This window comes from Chlorocebus sabaeus, chromosome 5 (genome assembly GCF_047675955.1).
Source record: "Chlorocebus sabaeus isolate Y175 chromosome 5, mChlSab1.0.hap1, whole genome shotgun sequence".
NCBI classification, from domain to species: domain Eukaryota; kingdom Metazoa; phylum Chordata; class Mammalia; order Primates; family Cercopithecidae; genus Chlorocebus; species Chlorocebus sabaeus.
The window spans coordinates 20,178,015-20,195,852 of record NC_132908.1 but is presented as its reverse complement, the minus strand read 5'-3'; the positions used below and the strand labels follow the sequence as shown (position 1 = coordinate 20,195,852).

At 50.4% G+C, this 17,838-nt stretch overlaps 1 protein-coding gene across 8 annotated transcripts in view; it reads right to left on the bottom strand.

The window, feature by feature from the left end:
* Nucleotides 1–1,297: 1,297 nt before the first annotated feature.
* POLR3E (RNA polymerase III subunit E) overlaps nucleotides 1,298–17,838 on the bottom strand; it is a 37,223-nt gene continuing 20,682 nt past the window's right edge. For 7 of the 8 annotated variants that reach the window (XM_073015230.1, XM_007987694.3, XM_007987723.3 and 4 more), the window contains 9 exons: nucleotides 16,551–16,671; nucleotides 12,894–12,975; nucleotides 11,439–11,498; nucleotides 11,191–11,348; nucleotides 10,572–10,633; nucleotides 9,545–10,065; nucleotides 7,116–7,193; nucleotides 3,521–3,646; nucleotides 1,298–2,091 (listed from right to left, as the gene is read on the bottom strand). In XM_073015230.1, the coding sequence (XP_072871331.1) occupies nucleotides 2,035–2,091; nucleotides 3,521–3,646; nucleotides 7,116–7,193; nucleotides 9,545–10,065; nucleotides 10,572–10,633; nucleotides 11,191–11,348; nucleotides 11,439–11,498; nucleotides 12,894–12,975; nucleotides 16,551–16,671 (1,265 nt within the window). In that variant the 3' untranslated portion in view covers nucleotides 1,298–2,034. The other variant, XM_073015231.1, reaches the window with a different exon arrangement.

The window sequence follows — 17,838 nt, the reverse complement described above, 5'->3', positions numbered from 1 at the left end:
CTCATGGATACAGGCCTGGCAGTGGGTATGCTTAGAACCTGTGTTCCTGGGGCAGGCCTAGAGTCTGGGGCTGGCATGATTTTGGGGTCCAATGTTTACTTCCCTCTCCTTCCTCCAAGTGGAGGGTCTCTCTATCTCCACCCTGTGCTGCCTGGGGTTGGGGAGAGGGTAAGCTAGGTAATGTAAAATTGTCCCTCCTGTCCTCTTCAATACATCTTATTTCTGTGGTATACCAAGGTGCTGTAATCTCTCGTGGTTCCTTAGCTCTTGTGAAGGTATTTCTGTTTGTGGATAGTTGTTTAAATTCATGTTTCTGCAGGGGGACAAGTGCTGGAAAGTCCTATTCTGACATCCCAAGTTCCCTCAATTTTTTTTTAAAAGCAATAGTTCCCTCCTGTATTCCTTAAGTTTCTTTCTCTTGCTATTTGAGTTTTGTGTTTTAACTAATTATTTTTATCAATGTAAGTATTTAAGGCTCTGACTTCTCCACTGAGTTAGTTAAGTTCTGCAAGGTGATGGGACTAACATTCTGTGCCATCCCACCTGAGCATTTCCCCTTTCAAAGTGAGAAGGAAGGTTAGGATGGAAGAGCTGAGACATATTCCAAATCGCTTTTGGTAACTTTACTTTTCAGGTTCACGTATGTTAATAGTTAGAATCAATATATGATCAACCTGTTAAGCAATGTTACCAAATACTTATTTGGCAAAGTACATCCTTGATCAATGCCTTAGTGATTCTATAGCTAAAATATTAGATGTTTTATTTTGGGGGGGTGCGGAAATAGCATAGACCGTCATTTAAACCTTCAGACAATTAGTGGCTGTGTTGTACAAAAAAGATGGCAAAAGCCTTAACTATATACCAAAATTCACATCTCACCCAACCTAGCTTACTCTTATTTTTTCCATCCATTTCTAGGGCTGTGCTGTCCAATACTGTCGCAAATAGCCCCATGTGGCATCTGAGCACTTACGACGTGGCTAGTCCAAATTGAGAGTGTTGAGGAAAGTGTAAAATGCCAGATTTTGAAGACTTGGTTAAAAAAAGGTAAAATATTAATATTTTTATTATATGTTAATGTTTTAGATATTTTGGGCTAAATGCTAAAATGACCTTTTTAAACTATTTTAATGTGGCTGCTATAAACTTTCAAAATTACATACACGACTCACCTCTTTCTAGTGGACAGTGCTGCTCTGTTTCCCTCCATTAGCTCTGTTCCCTCTAGATACATGTAACGCTGAGCCCAACAAGATCGCCTTTCTGTAATCATTTGAAGATAGCACCATGATGCTAGTTTAGTGTTAGCGTTTATTTTAAAAATACACAAAATAGAAATTTTTACATCAAAGTGTGATAACCTCACTTATACATTGTTCCATACTTACCTGGTTTTGTTTGCATCTTTGTGCAAACATTAAAAGGAGATGGATTTGATTCTGATTTTTTTGCTATGGTTCATGTAAACAGTTGAGACTGCTACATAAAGTAGGTTGTTGTCAAAGGTAAAGTGGCCACAGAATCCCAAGAGTAGAATAATTCAATTTGGTTTAATGAAATTGGTGGAGGTCTTAGCAGATAGATAATTCAAGACTAAATATTGTCTTCTAGGCATTTTAAAAATTAAAAACTTTGAGGTTTTCTTCATGTTGTAAACATAACTTAGACCTTGTTGGCATTAAGTTTACAAAAGAAAATATTAAACCATGATTTTTATCATCCTGCCCATGTCAGTATACACTCTCTTTATTATGAGAATGAAACCAAATAATAAGCAAAATACATCAGGAATTTCAAATAGTACTGCAAAGAAGGTCCCAGCTGGTCTCTTCTGGGAGTGATCTAACTTAAGCTGACCCTGCCACTGGCTGAGGATAATCCCTTCTGTCCACTGCACCATGCAATGCCACAGGCCATGAGACGGTCAGTTTCTCTTGCTCTGTGTCGTCTGAAGCAAGTCGAGGCTCTACTTCTGGTTCCGCCCTTCTTCCTTGGGCTTAGATTTGCTGGGTTAGTGGTTTGCTACTATTGTCAAGACTGTACTGTCCCTTTAAGGTACCACATGCCACCATAGCTTACACAGCAGTCCTATGAGAGAGAAACAGGGTAAGTGCAGATTTTTGCAGGTAAGGGAGCTAACTACATTCTGTCCACAATATCAACACTTGATTTATGATCAGTGAATAGAATACAAATAGGAAATCAAAAACTGCCTAAGCATACCACCATGGTTACTACCAGCCACCCTCTCCTCAGGGGTAGTTTTTTTTTTTGAGACAGAGTTTTGCTCTTATTGCCCAGGCTGGAGTGCAATGGCACAATCTCGGCTCACCGCAACTGCCGCCTCCCAGGTTCAAGCGATTCTCCTGCCTCAGCCTCCCAAGTAGCTGGGATTACAGGCATGCACCACTACACCCGGCCAATTTTGTATTTTTAGTAGAGATGGGGTTTCTCCATGTTGGTCAGGCTGGCTTCGAACTGCTGACCTCAGGTGATCCTCCTGCCTCGGCCTCCCAAAGTGCTGGGATTACAGGCGCGAGCCACTGTGCCCAGCCATTCCTCAGGGGTATTTTAAAAGTGAGGGTGAGCCGGGCATGGTGGCTGTCACGCCTGTAATCCCAGCTACTTGGGAGGCTGAGGCAGGAGAATTGCTTGAAACTGGGAGGTGGTAGTTGCAGTGGGCTGAGAGTGTGCTATTGCACGCCAGCCTGGGCAACAAGAGCGAAACTCTATCTCAAAAAAAAAAAAGTGAGGATCTATGAAATACAAATACTGACATGCCCAGAACAAGGGTGCTTAAAAAATAGTATTACTTATATGGCTCTGGATGTTTAATCAAAACAAGACACTGTCATCAGTTTTCTGTGTCTCAGTGTTGCTGCAAATATGGTTGGTATTTGTACTACAGTCACTTCAGAAAAGCATTATAGCTTGAACATTAGGTGCTTTCATATATAGTAAACAGATACTCCTTTTTAAACCAAATTTAAGAATGGATTCTACTGAAAGTCATGTATGTGGCTATGGCAACAATCAGAAGAGTAGTTCAAAATTCAAGGGGGAGTGGAGTGAGGATTCTCAACTAGGCCCTATCATTTTAGAAGATGCCTACCCACTGCCAAGCTCACCCAACCCACTGTATTTTGTTGTTCTATTTCGTTTTAGGCTTTTAGCGGCCTGAAGCCATGGTTTTTAGTTTCTGTCTCTAGTGATAAGCAGAGAAGAGGGATGAGAAAGGGGCATTACTGGCCCAATCAGAAACAGAAATTAAGCACCCATGGCTGTATTCTTTCCCTTGGACACCCCTGTGACTATATTATTTGAAGGGGTCAGTCCTCTTGCACATACCCCCTTCCCTAACCAATGCCAATCATTAAGAGTTGCTGAAGACAAGACTGTCTGGGGAGGGGGTCCCAAGGAAGCCTGATTTCATATACACAAAGACACTAGAGTCCCTTCTCCATGCTGTCAGCCCCTTCCAGAGTCTTTGATATTGTTATGCACAAAATGGAGGTACCTTTAGTACTTTATCCACCTCCTGTTTACTGAGATCTTCTCCACACTCTTGAGTCAACCGAGACTGGATCATGTTTCGGCGTACCCGGTAATTTTTGGAAAAAATTTCAAGCAAAACCTGTCGATGCTTTAGTAGCAAAAACACGTTATTCTGGGAAACAGTGATCTAAAATGAGAAACATCCCTGAACAAGACACCCAAGCCACGCACCTAACTTTGTGTTGCAGTCTCTGATTAAAAACCTTCACCCAGTACCTCTGGTTAAAGATGAGCCAAGTCATCTCTAGAGACCCAGCAAGACAGTGTACAGAAATAGAAACATAAATAAAAGTAAAGGCATTAACGCTTTGTGTGGAAACTTGAATATAAATAAAAATAAAGGTATATGCCAGCATAACAAAAGAACTGGTGAAGAGACATGAGAGGACGAGTGGCTTGAACATATTTCTGCATGGTAAAATGCAGGAGTGCATCGGAGTTAGCAGGCAGGCGAAGCCACAATCTAAGCTGCACAGAGATAAGAGGGTGTCAAAATTGGTGTGAAGTCTTAACACACAAACATGCCACTGCAGCCATGAAACAGGATGCCGTAAAATACGTTACACCCCAAAATAAAAATTGAATAGAAAATACTGAATTCAGTATGTCTAATATCTGTCATAAGAATTCTGAAAGAACACAAAAAAGTCTAACAACTCAACAGGATTTTGTAAGAACTCAATTGTCTAGTACAATAATGACCCGTACCAGGGCACGGCTGAAATTGCACTGACTGATATACAGAATAATGAAACATTCTGCAGTTTGGTATAAAGGAAAGAATATAGGCCAAATTTAAAAGACCAAGAAGGGGAATGTTACGGAATTTCAACAACTCTGAAAACGTAAACAATGGAAACTCTAATCTTAAAGATGCTTCATGCCAGGCACAGCAGCTCACGCCTGAAATCCCAGCACTTTGGGAGGCCAAGGCGGGCGGATTACCTGAGGTCAGGAGTTCAAGACCAGCCTGTCCAACATGGTGAAACCCCGTCTCTACTAAAAATACAAAAATTACCCAGGCGTGGTGGCACATGCCTATAATCCCAGCTACGCAGGAGGCTGAGGCAAGAGAATTGCTTGAGCCCGGGAGGCGGAGGTTGCAGTGAGCCGAGATCGTGCCACTGTACTCCAGCCTGGATGAAAAAAAGACAAAAGATGCTTTATGTATTACTATTTGTCTGGGACTAGAATTTTGAGAGGCAAATCATTTGATCACGTAAAAATAGAAACTTTTACATCAAAGTGTGATAACCTTACTTACACATTGTTCCATACTTTGCAGAAGCAAACAAAACCAGCTAACATTAAGAGGAGGTGGATTTGATTCTTTTTTTTTTTTTTGCTATGGTTCATGTAAACAGTTGAGACTGCTACATAAAGTAGCATTTGCCTCCTAAAGGTCTAGTCCCAAACAGTAATACTGTATTGTAATACTGAAGGTTAAAAGAAAGCCATTTTAAGACATGAAAGAATGCAGACAACGCCTGTCTCTTTAGAAGCTAAAGCAAGGAAGAAGCAGAGATTCCACAATTCAGCAACAGACATGGCGAAGAGCCAGTCTTACTGGAGAAGCAGAGGGAGAGGCTTCCAGAGAACCAGGCTTAATTAAGCAAAGTATCACCCTTGGTACACATGTGTTCAGAAAATTACACAAGTGAAAACAGGAAGTAGTGAACAAGGAAATGTAATCATAGTATATATTACTGATGTTTGGCTCTACAATGAAAGGATTTTCAGTTCATTCAGTGACAGGGCTATAAACAATGATAGCCAATCAAAAAGAAGTAAAAGCCGGTCATGGTGGCTCATGCCTGTAATCCCAGCACTTTGGAAGGCCAAGGTGGGCGGATCACTTGAGGCCAGGAGTTCGAGACCAGCCTGGCTAACGTGGTGAAACCCCCCCCATCTCTACTAAAAATACAAAAATTAGCTGGGTGTGACAGCACAAGCCTGTAATCCCAGCTACTTGGGTGGCTGAGGCACAAGAATTGCTTGAACGCGGGAGGCATGAGCTGAGATGGCACCACTACACTCCAGGCCTAGGTGACAGAGGTTACCTCAGATGCTATCTCAAAAAAAAAAAAAAAAAATTGGCATAACCTATCTATCTCTACAGTCTCCTAAAATAGTTGAGAGCTACATCTCATCCACCACAATGGGAAGCCCATTGCTAATGACAAGCTGATTTTTTTTTTTTAATGGGGGCAGTTGTTTTAGTGGTATCTTTTGGTGATTTAAATGCCTGTGATCCTAGCACTTTGGGAAGCTGTGGCAGGAGAACTACTTGAGGCCAGGAGTTCAAGACTAGCCTGGCCAACATAGACCCTGTTTCTATTAAAAAAAGTAGTAATAAAAGTGGTCACCTCTGAGGGGTGGCAGTCAGGTCAGCAGTGCAAGAGCTTTCCTATTAAAACTTTTAGTCTGATTTGATGTTTACAAATCTGCATTTATGACTTTTTTTTTCCCTTTTTCTTATCAAAGTATTTCAGATACCCTCTATTCCAGCCAAAAGCACTCAAGCTAGGTCAGGAAGAGGCCCCAGCCCCTTAGATCCTCAGTCTGCCAGTTGGCTTCCCTAAGCGGCAGCTGGGGACCGAGAGCTCAGTGGGACTTCTGCTGACTCCCTGCTCCCCACACCTTAGGAGCAGGACCTAGACACAGTCAGACTGACTGGCATTTTGACCATCAAGTTAGGTACGTTCACGGCCTAAGAAAAGCTTCTGGGATGCAGGGTCCGTGACTGCACCACACATGCACAAGGCGCTGCTGCTTCCACTCATTTCTGGGCACTGGACACCTGTGACCCTCCCTGCCACGGTGTGACTAGAGGCAAAACGACCAATTTCTTTAACCTAAAAGTCCAGAACCTGAGACCTGACAAGGAATCCTTTTGATTCCTGCTGCCAGAGGCCACCTGAGAAATGTGCGCCACCAGTGCTCTGTAAGCCTGGCTGGCATCAGAGTCGCTCAGGAAGCTTTACAGAAATTCAGATACCCAGGACAGTACCCCACACCTACTGAACGGAACTGAATCTATGTATTTTTTTTTTCTGAGACACAGTCTTGCTCTGTCGCCCAGTCTGGAGTGCAGTGGTGTGATCTCGGTTCTCACTGCAACCTCCACCTCTCAGGTTCAAGCAGTTCTCCTATCTCAGCCTCCCGCCACCAGAGGTATTTTTAGTAGAGATGGGGTTTCACCATATTGGTTAGGCTGGTGTCGAACTCCTGACCTCAGGTAATCCACCCGCCTTGACCTCCCAAAATGCTGGGATTATAGGCATGAGCCACCGTGCCCAGCCTGCATTTTTAAAAAGATGATTCTGATGGAGCTGGCTCACAGACTGGCATCTGGGAACCACTGGTTTAGGTTCAAACTATTAGCAGATACAGCTTATTTTGTCAGCGTACAGACTTGCAGCAGAATATTTAAAACCGAGTGTGCCAGAAAATCTGCATTGTGTGGCTGCACCTCGGGTGCACACGTCCTGTAAGGCCTCCAACCCTGCAGGAAACCCCCCTACTCTTGGGGAAGATGGCAGCAAAGTTCACCTCACCTGATCACTCATGTCTCCAGACTCCCAGAGGGCAAACACCTTCTGCTCATCCGGGGAAGCAGCAGTCTGTGGGGGAAACTGACCAAGGCCCAGGTGTGAGTTGCTTCTCCATCTCTACCCCATGGATCCACTTGCTTGCCTCACCACTCCCTGTGTGCCCCAGCCCAGATGCAGGAACGTGAGTTCCAATCCCAGCCTTGGGCAGCCACAAACCTGCGCCTGTCACCTCACCATGGGGAGGAGGCCAGCACCCCCGCCAGGGCCTGACAGGGCTCCAGCAAGAGAAAGGGGGAGTGGGATGAGCCCAGTGAAATGCCCAGCTTCGAGTCTGCACATATCCTCCATACAGTGGGGAAGCTGCGTCTGGTTCCCCATCAGCCTGGCACCAACTCAACTCTGCTTTAACACCCAGAGTCCTCCCTCCTGAAGACGCCAACCCTGATGGAGGGGTGCCCCCTTCCCCATAACTCCTTTGGGGTACCCTGGGGATTCTTTTCAACTGCTTCCCACACGCACCGTGTCAGTGTGGGTTACAGGCACTGCCTGACTCCCAAGCAATCCAGGCCACTTTGTCCAAAGGTGGACCAGGACGAGTGTGACACAGGCCTGGGTCCTGGAGAGAAGGGGACAGGAAGGGGGCGTCTGGGATGGTAGTTTCCAGTCCTGGTTCCATCACACAAGTAGCAATAATGGTTACTACCAGTAAAAGCCCTGTGAGGCCTCCAGTACACACTTGCATTTAAGCATTAGAAACGGGAGGTAGTACGTGGGGAAAAGTAAGCTCAGAGAGATTTAGTTCACTGTCCATGGTCACACAGCTAGTAAGCAGCAGAACCAGGAGTTCAAGTCAAGTCCTCGATCTGTTCGCTCGCCCTGGACCTCAGCTCCCTCACGTAGAACACAGAGGTGGCTGGGGTCTGAGGTCTCTTACATCTTGGATGTGATTACGATACAGTCTCCTTGTCAGGATGGCAAGGAGAGCATTACAGCTAGGGCCATGGTGCCTCCTGAAGACGCCAGCCCCACCCCAAAGCAACATGGACAGAGGGGGTCCAGAAGGAGGGGTGGGGGTGTCTGAGGGTGGCCATGTCCCACCCCTCACCTCTGTCCACTCCAGCGGCCCAAAACAACCTTGCTAATGTCAGGCAGGTGTCCTCCCTGGCCTGGCCCAGCTCATGAAGAAAGGTGAGCTTGTGGAAATCCAGACCCATGTGCTGGGTGGGTAGGAGCCCAAACCCCGCCAGTACCTCCCCGCCAGTACCTCCCACAGGGGGCTGCCTGCCAGCAGGGCCAATCCCCTGAGACAGCCTAGGTGCCACAGGGCCTCCTGTCCTAGTTTCTATTCCTCATATACAGGGATGGGCTTTGGCCTCAGATCATCACCCAAGGCTGCAGGCGCTCCTGACCTTGGCAATGAAAAACATCAGTGCTTTCTTAGAGACCACCACAGCCCCACCTCACCCCATTTTGCTGCCAGGTCTGGGCAGAGCCTTGTGGAAAAGGAGCATGGGAAAGGTATGCCTCAGGCAGCACCTGGCACTCTCCATCCTCAGCGCAGGGAAACAGTCCCCAGCACACACTTTGCTCCTCCCTGTAAGGGCCCCTCCCAGTTATGGAAAAGCAGCCCATGGGGAAGGGGGCAGGAGGCTTGCAATACCACACTCAAGGCCTGGCACTGCAAGTGCTGGGAGCACAGCGCTGAGCTGGTCAGCTTGCTTCTGATGCACAGGGAGGCCGCCAGGACCCAGCCCAAGCTCCAAGCTGGGGTGCTGGCACAGCTGTGGGGAAGCAGCTCATCTTAGCTGAGCACAAAGGATTCAAAACTCCAGGCCACTACACTGAGGTCCAAATTCCAGCTCTACTACCTCCTAGGTAGCGACCTTTTAATGTACATTTCATTCCTTGGAGCCTCAGTTTCTTCATCTGCAGATTGCAAAGAAGATCAAACGATCTTAGAAGTTAAATCATTCCAAACAATGGCAAAGCTAGTAGGAAACCGTCAGGCGTTCTTGGTGGAGGACAGGGTGAGAAACCAGGCAGAGGCTCTGTTTCACTAGGCCCTGCGGCAGGCTAGACAATAGGCCAGGCCTTCAGACACCGTGTGTAGCCCCTACCACAATCCTGTGACATAAAACCCGACATGATCCCACTTCATGAGGACAGAGCCTCGGAGAAGCTGACTTGCCCATGTCACACCTAGGCCCACATGAGAGCAAATGCTCACCAAGCATGGCCTCCCGTGTCCCCACGTGGCCTCCCAACAGCTGGTTCTCCCCACCCCCATGCCCCATCCCCCAGGCAGGCAGGGCTCAGGCCCTTCACCAGGTGAGCCGACTTCTCCCCACAGCTCCTTTCTGCGCAGGTGCCCTCCCGAGAGGCCGCGGGCAGCCCCTTTATCCGCCTATCCCAGCAGCGTGGGCTCTACTTACAGGCACCAGTATCTGCTTGCAACCAGCGGCCAGCACCGTGTCCTGCAGCATGCGGTCCGAGATGCCGCTGAAGAGCGTGTGGCCGGGGGGCAGGCTGGCCAAGTGCAGGTTGAAGAGGCGCTTGAGTTCGCTCAGCGTGAGCACAAACTGTCTCTGAAAGGTGGCCTCCACGAAGGCCCTCAGTTCCCGAGCCACAGGGGTGCTGGCGCAGCCCGGGGGCGGGTGCCCATTGAAGCTGTCCGTGCCTGCAGCCCGCCCGGGAGGCAGCCCGTTGGCCAGCTTGCTGTGGAGGCCGCTGGGGGAAGTGTCCATGGGCTCCTCCTCCTCCGCCTCCTGCTCGTCGTCCTCCTCGCCCTCCTCGCTCACCGGCTCCTCCTTGATCCGCACACCGGGCGGGACCGCAGGCGCCCGCAGCTGCTCCTTCCGCCGCTGCAGCTCCCGCTCCAGCAACGCGTGGTTCTGCTGGGCCTTGGTTTTGGCTACTTGGATCCGCTGGTCCCCAGAGACCAGCCCAGCAGGCCCTGCGGGGAGGGAGGCAGCACTGCTCAGGAGTGCACAGGGATCGGAAGCCAAAGGCCCAGCAGGGGACCCTGGGGCTGAAGCGAGTGGCCCGTCCCGGTCTCATCCCCAACCTTTCTCGGCAATCAGCCGCCCCATCAGTCAAGAGTGAAAACTGTCCAAATGAGCCGAGAGTCATGCGGGAATGCGTGCTGCTGAGTTCCTCCCCCGAGCACCTCTTCCTGGCCCGCTTGTTGACCCAAGGGGGTGAGTGGGCCTCAGAGGCCTGGAACCCAGACCCAGCCCTGGAATCCGCAAGCCTCCATCCCTGAGGCTTGCTGCTGGGCAAGCGACCAGCTGCGGTCTGTGGGTGGCGGGAAAGGAAGGAGGGAGGAGGGTGGAGGGTGGACGGTGGACGGTGAGAGCCCTCCACCCTCTCCAGGCCTGGGCCTGGCAAGCTCTAGCACAGCAGCCCTTCCGGAGCCGCAGTGAGGAGCCGGGGCTGCCCAGCCCAAAGCCCCTCACACACCTGACTGTGCATCCGGCTTCTTTGGCATGGTTTCCTTTACAAGATTATAGACTTTTTCCAGTCTGAAAAGAAGAGTAACCCCATTAACTTTAAACCACGTCCCCTACCATCTGCTTCACAGGAGAAACCACCACCCCTTAGGCCCCAGGACGTGCTGGTTACTGACAACAGCGCGGGCTTGGAGCTCGGTCAGCCCTACTGGGTCCCTCTTCCGGCAGTGCACTGCCCCACGACCACCCCGACCCCATCAGTCTCCTGCCAATACCCCTCTGGCCCCCAGGCCCGGGCTCTTGCTCCTGACTGCTCCCTCTCTCCATCACATCCCTCTTCCCTGAGCCCTCAGAGCACAACCGCCCTGATGAGCAGGTACTGACTGTGTGTCCCGTGCTGAAAGGACGGTGGGATCAGCCAGCAATGCCTATCAGCCTGGGGCAGGAGCATGGGGGAGGAGTGTGGTGCCGCGGACCCCCACTTGCCCTTCACACACAGATCCAGCCCAACTGTGCTCTCCCCAGATGTGGGGTTTCAAGAGGCTGCTCGGATCCGCCCTGATAGTGCTCTCCGGGATGCGGGGTTGCTGGGATCACCGGGCTGCCCCTCCCCAGCTCCAGGTGCTTACTTGGCCTGGATACCCGTCCACAGCATGTGCTGCCGCTGGACCACATCTGGGTGTTTCTTGATGAACTCCCCGTCGTAAGGCAGAATGAACTCCCAGCCTTTGTTGATCCTCACCACAGCCATGTGCTCCAGGAAGTCCTTCACGTCCTCGGCGCAGAGCTGGAGGGAAGGGGGCCCAGGGTGAGAGGCACAGCCAGCCCCTCCCCTCCAGCAGCAGCCTGGGCCTCAGACCACAAAAACACCACTTACTTTGGTCACCGTTGCCACCTCTTTCCTAACCACCCAGCGGCTCTGCGTGAACTTCCACATCTGAGGGAGAAGAAGCAGCACGTTCCGGGGGCAGCCACAGACTGCTCCCAGGACTGTCTCGGGGACTCACCTGGCAGGCCTGGGAGCCAGAGCTTGGGACAGACCTGGGCTCCTGGCCTTGACTCTTCCCAGCAGTGTGGCCTCAGGCAGTCCCTTCAGCTCTGCACCTCCCTCCTTTTCTCTTCCATAAAGGAGCTCCAGGCCCATCTCTTCCAGGGGGACCATGAGACCACCTACCCCACCTAGACCACAGCGCTCCCTGGGGCGGGAGATGCCCTGCCCGGCTCCGAGGATACAGTGAGGACTCGGGCTGGGAGGGGCTGCCACAGACACTCGCTCTCTGCATAGGCGGCACTTCACAGTGGTGGCTGCTAATGGCTGGTGGGAGGCCGCCTATCCTTCCAGAAGCTCTCGGCCCCCTGCAGCCTCCACTCCGCCTCAACAGGTCTCCTGCACTCTGATTAAATTTGTGGGGTGACTGGGAGAGATCAGGGTGGCTGGCTGAGAGACACAGGGAATGGATGACTATCACCTATGCTAACGTGGACTGGACCACACCCCTCCCAAGCCCCCAGTTCTGCCAGTGTGTGGGGCGGGCAGGGGCAGCTGGGGGCAAACGGCACTTTATCTGGGAAGGCAAGCCTGGGAGTGGTGATCGTGCATGCTGACCCCTAGGAGCAAAGACGCTGCTCAGACACCAGGACACCGACTGCCCAGAGGAGTTGGGGAGGCTCCTTCGGGAAGAAAAGAGGCAGATGCTTCCTTTAGCTTAAGGGCTGCCTTGTGACTGGGACGGCATACCAGCATGCCAAGGGGTGCGGGACAGCTCCTGGAGGACATGTTTCAGCCAGCACCAAGCCTAGGAAGACTGTGGCTCCCAGCTGCATGGAGTTCCAGGCCTTGAGAGGGAGGCCATGGGTGGGGTGATGGGAAGAAGGGAGACACCAGCTCAGGAGTCCCAAACTCCAGGGACAGGCACAAGGGAGGTAAAGGCACCCTGGGACTGTGGTGAACTGCGGACCACTAGCGCCCTGTGGGGAAGTGGCCCCAGGGGTGTCAGGCAGTCCAATTACCCCTGACAGCTAGACATCTGGTTTGCATCAAAATTTCAATTTATAAAATCTGACAACCAAGGCAGTATTTCTAAACCACCACTCAGGCCGAGTGAAATGTGCTTCCTGACCCACCCCGACTGTGCTAGAGAACCGGAAAGTTCTTTCGAGCCTGAGACTCCAGGCTTCTGAGGGGAAGGAGGAGAAAAGCAGAGGCCAGGGCCTCCTCACACACCCGCCTCCAACTGGAGCTTCTGCCAGGCCCAGGTCTTCAGAAGCTCTGCACCGCTGGCCCGCTCTTCCCACGCCCCCACCGTGGGTCCAGAGAACCCAGGGTACTTACAACGAAGTCTCGGCCCCGGCAGAGCACCTCGGCAGGCACGCCGCTGTGAGGGCTGGACGAGTCCTTGGGGTATAGGATGTCACTGCCAATGCAGGTGAGGGTGGCAGGTCAGTCCCTGTCCTGAGTCCCCTCTACTGCTGCCCCTCCCGGCCGAGTCCCAGCCCACGCCTCTTTCCAACGTGGGCTGGGTACAGGCCTGAGCCCCGAGAGCTCCCCTCAGGAACCACATCTGTGAACACACACCTGGGAAAGAAGCACCCCCCTACCTCACACACACCCCCAAGAGTTCTTCCTCTTATTACCCCTCAACCCACCACGCACACCAGCCTCATCCTAAGCCCCCTGCACGTTCAGGGAGAGGTCACGGGCTCAGAGACAGACAAGGTGAGGAACAGCCTGGGACCTCAAGGAGCCCAGGACTCTGGAAGACAACTGATCCCTGCACGCGACACCAAGAGAACCAGGGATGACGCCATCCGCAAGCCCTTGGCCACCTGCTGAAAGGGGCAGGTGGGCATGAACCGAGGTCAGAGGCAGGGGAGGCGTGTTAGCCCTTGGAGAGAACAGGCCCAGCACTCAAGTCTCAGGGAACTTCAAGGGAAAGGCCGGGGCCTTGGACAGCAGGACACGAGAATCTCGAGCATAGCCCTGACCCAGCTCCAGCCGCAGGCCCTGCAACCCGGCTCAACCCCCGCCATGGCGCCTGTGCTCTGACTGCCGCTCCCTCACTGCCAGGCCCTCCTTTTCCCTCTGCCTCAGGTCCACGTGGCAACCAACTGTCACTCATCCTGCAAGGCCACACTCTGGGGACACAGACTCTGCCGATGTGGCTCATCACTGCCACCATAGCGAAGGTACCTACTAAGTGTGTGCTGACCGAACAAGCCTGGTCCGTGCCGTGATCTCTGCATTCAGGGAGCACAACTGTAACAGCCCCCATTCCCAGGGGCAGTGTCTGAATGAGAGCCCGGTCCACGGCACAGGACGAGCAGTCTAGCCATAGTGACTGAATGAAGGCATGGATTTTGCGTTGTCTCCTCACAGGGACACACAGGACCCTCACCCAGGGTCCCCTGACGTGGCAGCATGGGCAGCAGCAGAGTAGGGCTTACAGAGGTGCCGGGGCAGGTAGAATGCCCACAGTCCCCAAGTCCCTACCTTCCAGTCCCCAGGACAGGGCGAAACTAAAAGGGGCAGCACCTCCAGGGGACACATGCAGTGCTAGGTGCAGAGCCCAGGGCTGAACCATGAGGCTTGGGTTCTAACGGGGCTCTGCGACTGCCTTGCTGCTAGACTTTTGGCAAGTCCCATGCCTCCCTGGGCCAGTGTCCTCAGGTGTGTGACGGGAGGACCCCTCTTGGCTTTCATTCATCCGTGGTGTAAATATACACAGGTGGTCCCATGTAACATGCAATGCCCCATGGCAAAGGCCTTGCACAATGAAAACGTGTAACAAAGGACAACAGCCGCAAGGTGCTGACAGACTGCGCTGGGCATCTGTGGAGCAGTGCAAGGGCGCCACCACGTGGCAGTAACACGAATATACTCTACGACTATGAGATGAGCTTTTGGCACTGTATTTTCTTAAAATGTGCAACATTTCACATTTTGTCACATTGCTCACCTTAAACTACACTACTTAAAAAGTGAGTTATTAATGCAATTTATACTACATCATTTAGAATCAATATAATTCAAGTAAAACGTAGCCACATTATTTACCAAGAGTCTGCATTGGTAATAACCAGGCAGGTACTGGGGACATAAAGCAGAAGTCAAAACAGACATCCCTACCCTAATCCCTTGAAACTGATGGTCTCGTGGAGGCCGCACATGGTCTAGGGGAGGATTCGCAGGAGAAGAGAAACTACTGAAAGGCATCAAGCCACACGCTCCAGACCTGTGATCCCCAGCAGAGTATGTAAAAAATTCACACTGAGACACATCTAAATGAATCCGTAGAAAGCCAAAAACAAAGAGAAATTCCTAAAAGCAGCCAGAGGAAAACAAAGGCAGACTGCCTTCAAAGGAATAAGAATGAAACTGCCAACAAAAACGATGAAGTCAGAACACAACAAAATCATACCAACGCGTGGAAAGGAAAATTACCACCAATCTAGAATTCTAGAACAAAGGTGAAACAGACGTTTCCACACACACAAAAACCAAGGAAATGCATCACCAACAGACCCACATTAAAGGAAATACTATAGCATTCTTTAGGCACAAGGAAATGATCCCAGATAGAAACTCAGAGATGCAGAAAGGAACGATGACTAAATTATAAACATGTGAGTAAAGAAGGCTGAAAATAGAGAGAGAATTAAAATACCCCAGGCTGGGCGCGGTAGCTCACGCCTGTAATCCCAGCACTTTGGGAGGCCGAGGCGGGTGCATCACCTGAGGTCAAGAGTTCAAGACCAGCCTGGCCAACATAGCAAAACCCCGCCTCTACTAAAAATACAAAAATTAGCCGGGCATGGTGCCACTTGCCTATAATCGCAGCTACTTGGGAGGCTGAGGCAGGAGAATTGCTTGAACCCAAGAGGCAGTGAGCTGAGACTGCACCACTGCACTCCAGCCTGGGCAACAGAGCGAGACTATCTCAAAAAATAAAATAAAAAATATACCAATCCTGTGCTCTCTTCAGCAGCACATATACTAAAATTGGAACAATAGAAAAGATTGGCAAATTAAAAAGGTAAAAAATTAAAAAAAAAAAATACACACACACACCAATCCAGCAGTGTATACGTAGGAAGGAGGATAGATATAAAATATTCTAAGATCTCTGAATAGTCTGGAATGGGGTAAAAAGCAGCAATTAACATTAAAATGTGTTAAGTCATGAATGCAAGCTGAAAACTGTAGGGTAATCAATATATGAGCCCAAACAGCATAACTTCCAAGTTAGCAGGAAAAAAAAAGAAACAGAAATGAATCCAGCAGATGGTAAGAATGATATAAAAATCTAATGTAGGCAGGACAAAGGGTACTATAGGGTGACTATAATCAAGAACAATTTATTATAAATTTCAAATAGCTAGAAAAGTGAGGTTTGAATGTGCCCAATATAAAAATGAGAAATGTTTGAGGGGGCAGATATGTTAATTGCCCTGATTTGATCATTACATTGTATACATAGTATTTAGATTTCACACTGTCCCCATAAATATGTACATTATGTGTTAATTTAAAAAATGTTTAAATGCAGCCGGGCGCAGTGGCTCACGCCTGTAATCCCAGCACTTTGGGAAGCCGAGGTGGGCAGATCATGAGGTCAGGAGATTGAGACCATCCTGGCTAACACGGTGAAACCTCATCTTTACTAAAAATATAACGGTGACTCACACCTATAATCCTAACACATTGGGAAGTCAAGGTGGGTGGATCACTTGAGGTCAGGATTCGAGACCAGCCTGGCCAACATGGTGAAACCCGTGTCTACTAAAAATGCAAAAATTAGCCAGGCATGGTGGCATGCACCTGTAAACCCAGCTACTCAGGAGGCTGAGGCAGGAGAATCGCTTGGACCTGGGAGACAGAGGTTACAGTGAGCCAAGATTGCACCACTGCATACCAGCCTGGGCAAGAGTGAAACTCTACCTCAAGGAAAAAAATAGAATAAAATAATAAAAAATAGAAAACACAACTTACCTCTTCACCACCCAGTTCCCTTGGACCAACATCGCCACCTTCTGGATGCCCCGCAGAACAGCCACGGAATCAATGGAGGGGCCCAGGAGGCTCATCAAGTTGGCAAAAGGCATGACCTTCACTGAGGAGGACGCAGGAGACATCAGACAAGGAAGAGGGGCCGGGCCCTTCCCTCCCCTCCAAGAGTCTGCACAGCTTCAAGTTCATGTAATACCCTCAGAACGTGATAACTAACAGTAATGACACCCATCATAGCCAACAGCTGACACTCTCAGGCTGCTCACTGCATGCCAGGCACTGGGCATCTCATGGAATCCAAGGATTCAATGAAGTGCCCCTTGAGGAAGACTGAGGGGTGCCTCAGGAGGAAGGGCATATTACTACTCAGACCTAGAAAGGCTTCAAAACTCACCCATGCTCTCTTGGCTAGGAAGTGGCAGAGCCAGGAAGTGAACCCAAGCCACCTGGCTCCAGGTGGTGCCCTCAATCACTGTGGTCTGCTGGCTCAGCTCCTGCCCAAGTGAGCCCTGGGCAGGGCCTAGGGAAAGTTCAAAATTTGGCTGGGCGTGGTGGCTCACGCCTGTAATCACAGTACTTTGGGAGGCCGAGGCAGGTGGATCACTTGAGGCCAGGAGTTTGAGACTAGCCTGGCCAACAAGGCGAAACCCCATTTCTACTAAAAATACAAAAATTAGGTGGGTGTTGTGGGCACCTGTAGTCCCAGCTACTCCGGAGGTTGAGGCATGAGAATTGCTTGAACCCAGGAGGCGGAGGTTGCAGTGAGTCGAGATTGTGCCGCTACACTCCAGACTGGGCAACAGAGCAAGACTGTCTCAAAAAAAAAAAGTTCCAAGTCCTCTGCAGGAAGGCAGCCTGCAAACCCGGGCATATCACGGAGCTCCCCTCTCTCCTTAGACTCCCAAGAGCTCATGGTGGCATCTCAAAGGACGAGCCCAGGATCTGGGGCTCCATTCTGAGCTCAAGGATCAGGTCTGTTGTTCACCAGCCACAGGTGCCCTAAAGGTACTGGCTCTCAAGAGTCCTTTGAGAAAAGGAGACCAGTCCTTATGGTGCCAGGTCTGGCACCCAGAAGCAGTGCCAGTGAAGACACTGTCATGAAAATGACTCTGAGCCAGCACAGTGAGTGGTGTCTGCTTGTAGGCCCAGCCACCCGGGAGGCTGAGGCAGGAGGATCACTTGCGCCCAGGAGTTACACAGCAAAACCCCACGTCTCTTTAAAAAAAAAAAAAACAACAAAAGCCCCTAGTCCATGTTCACCTGCAACGCC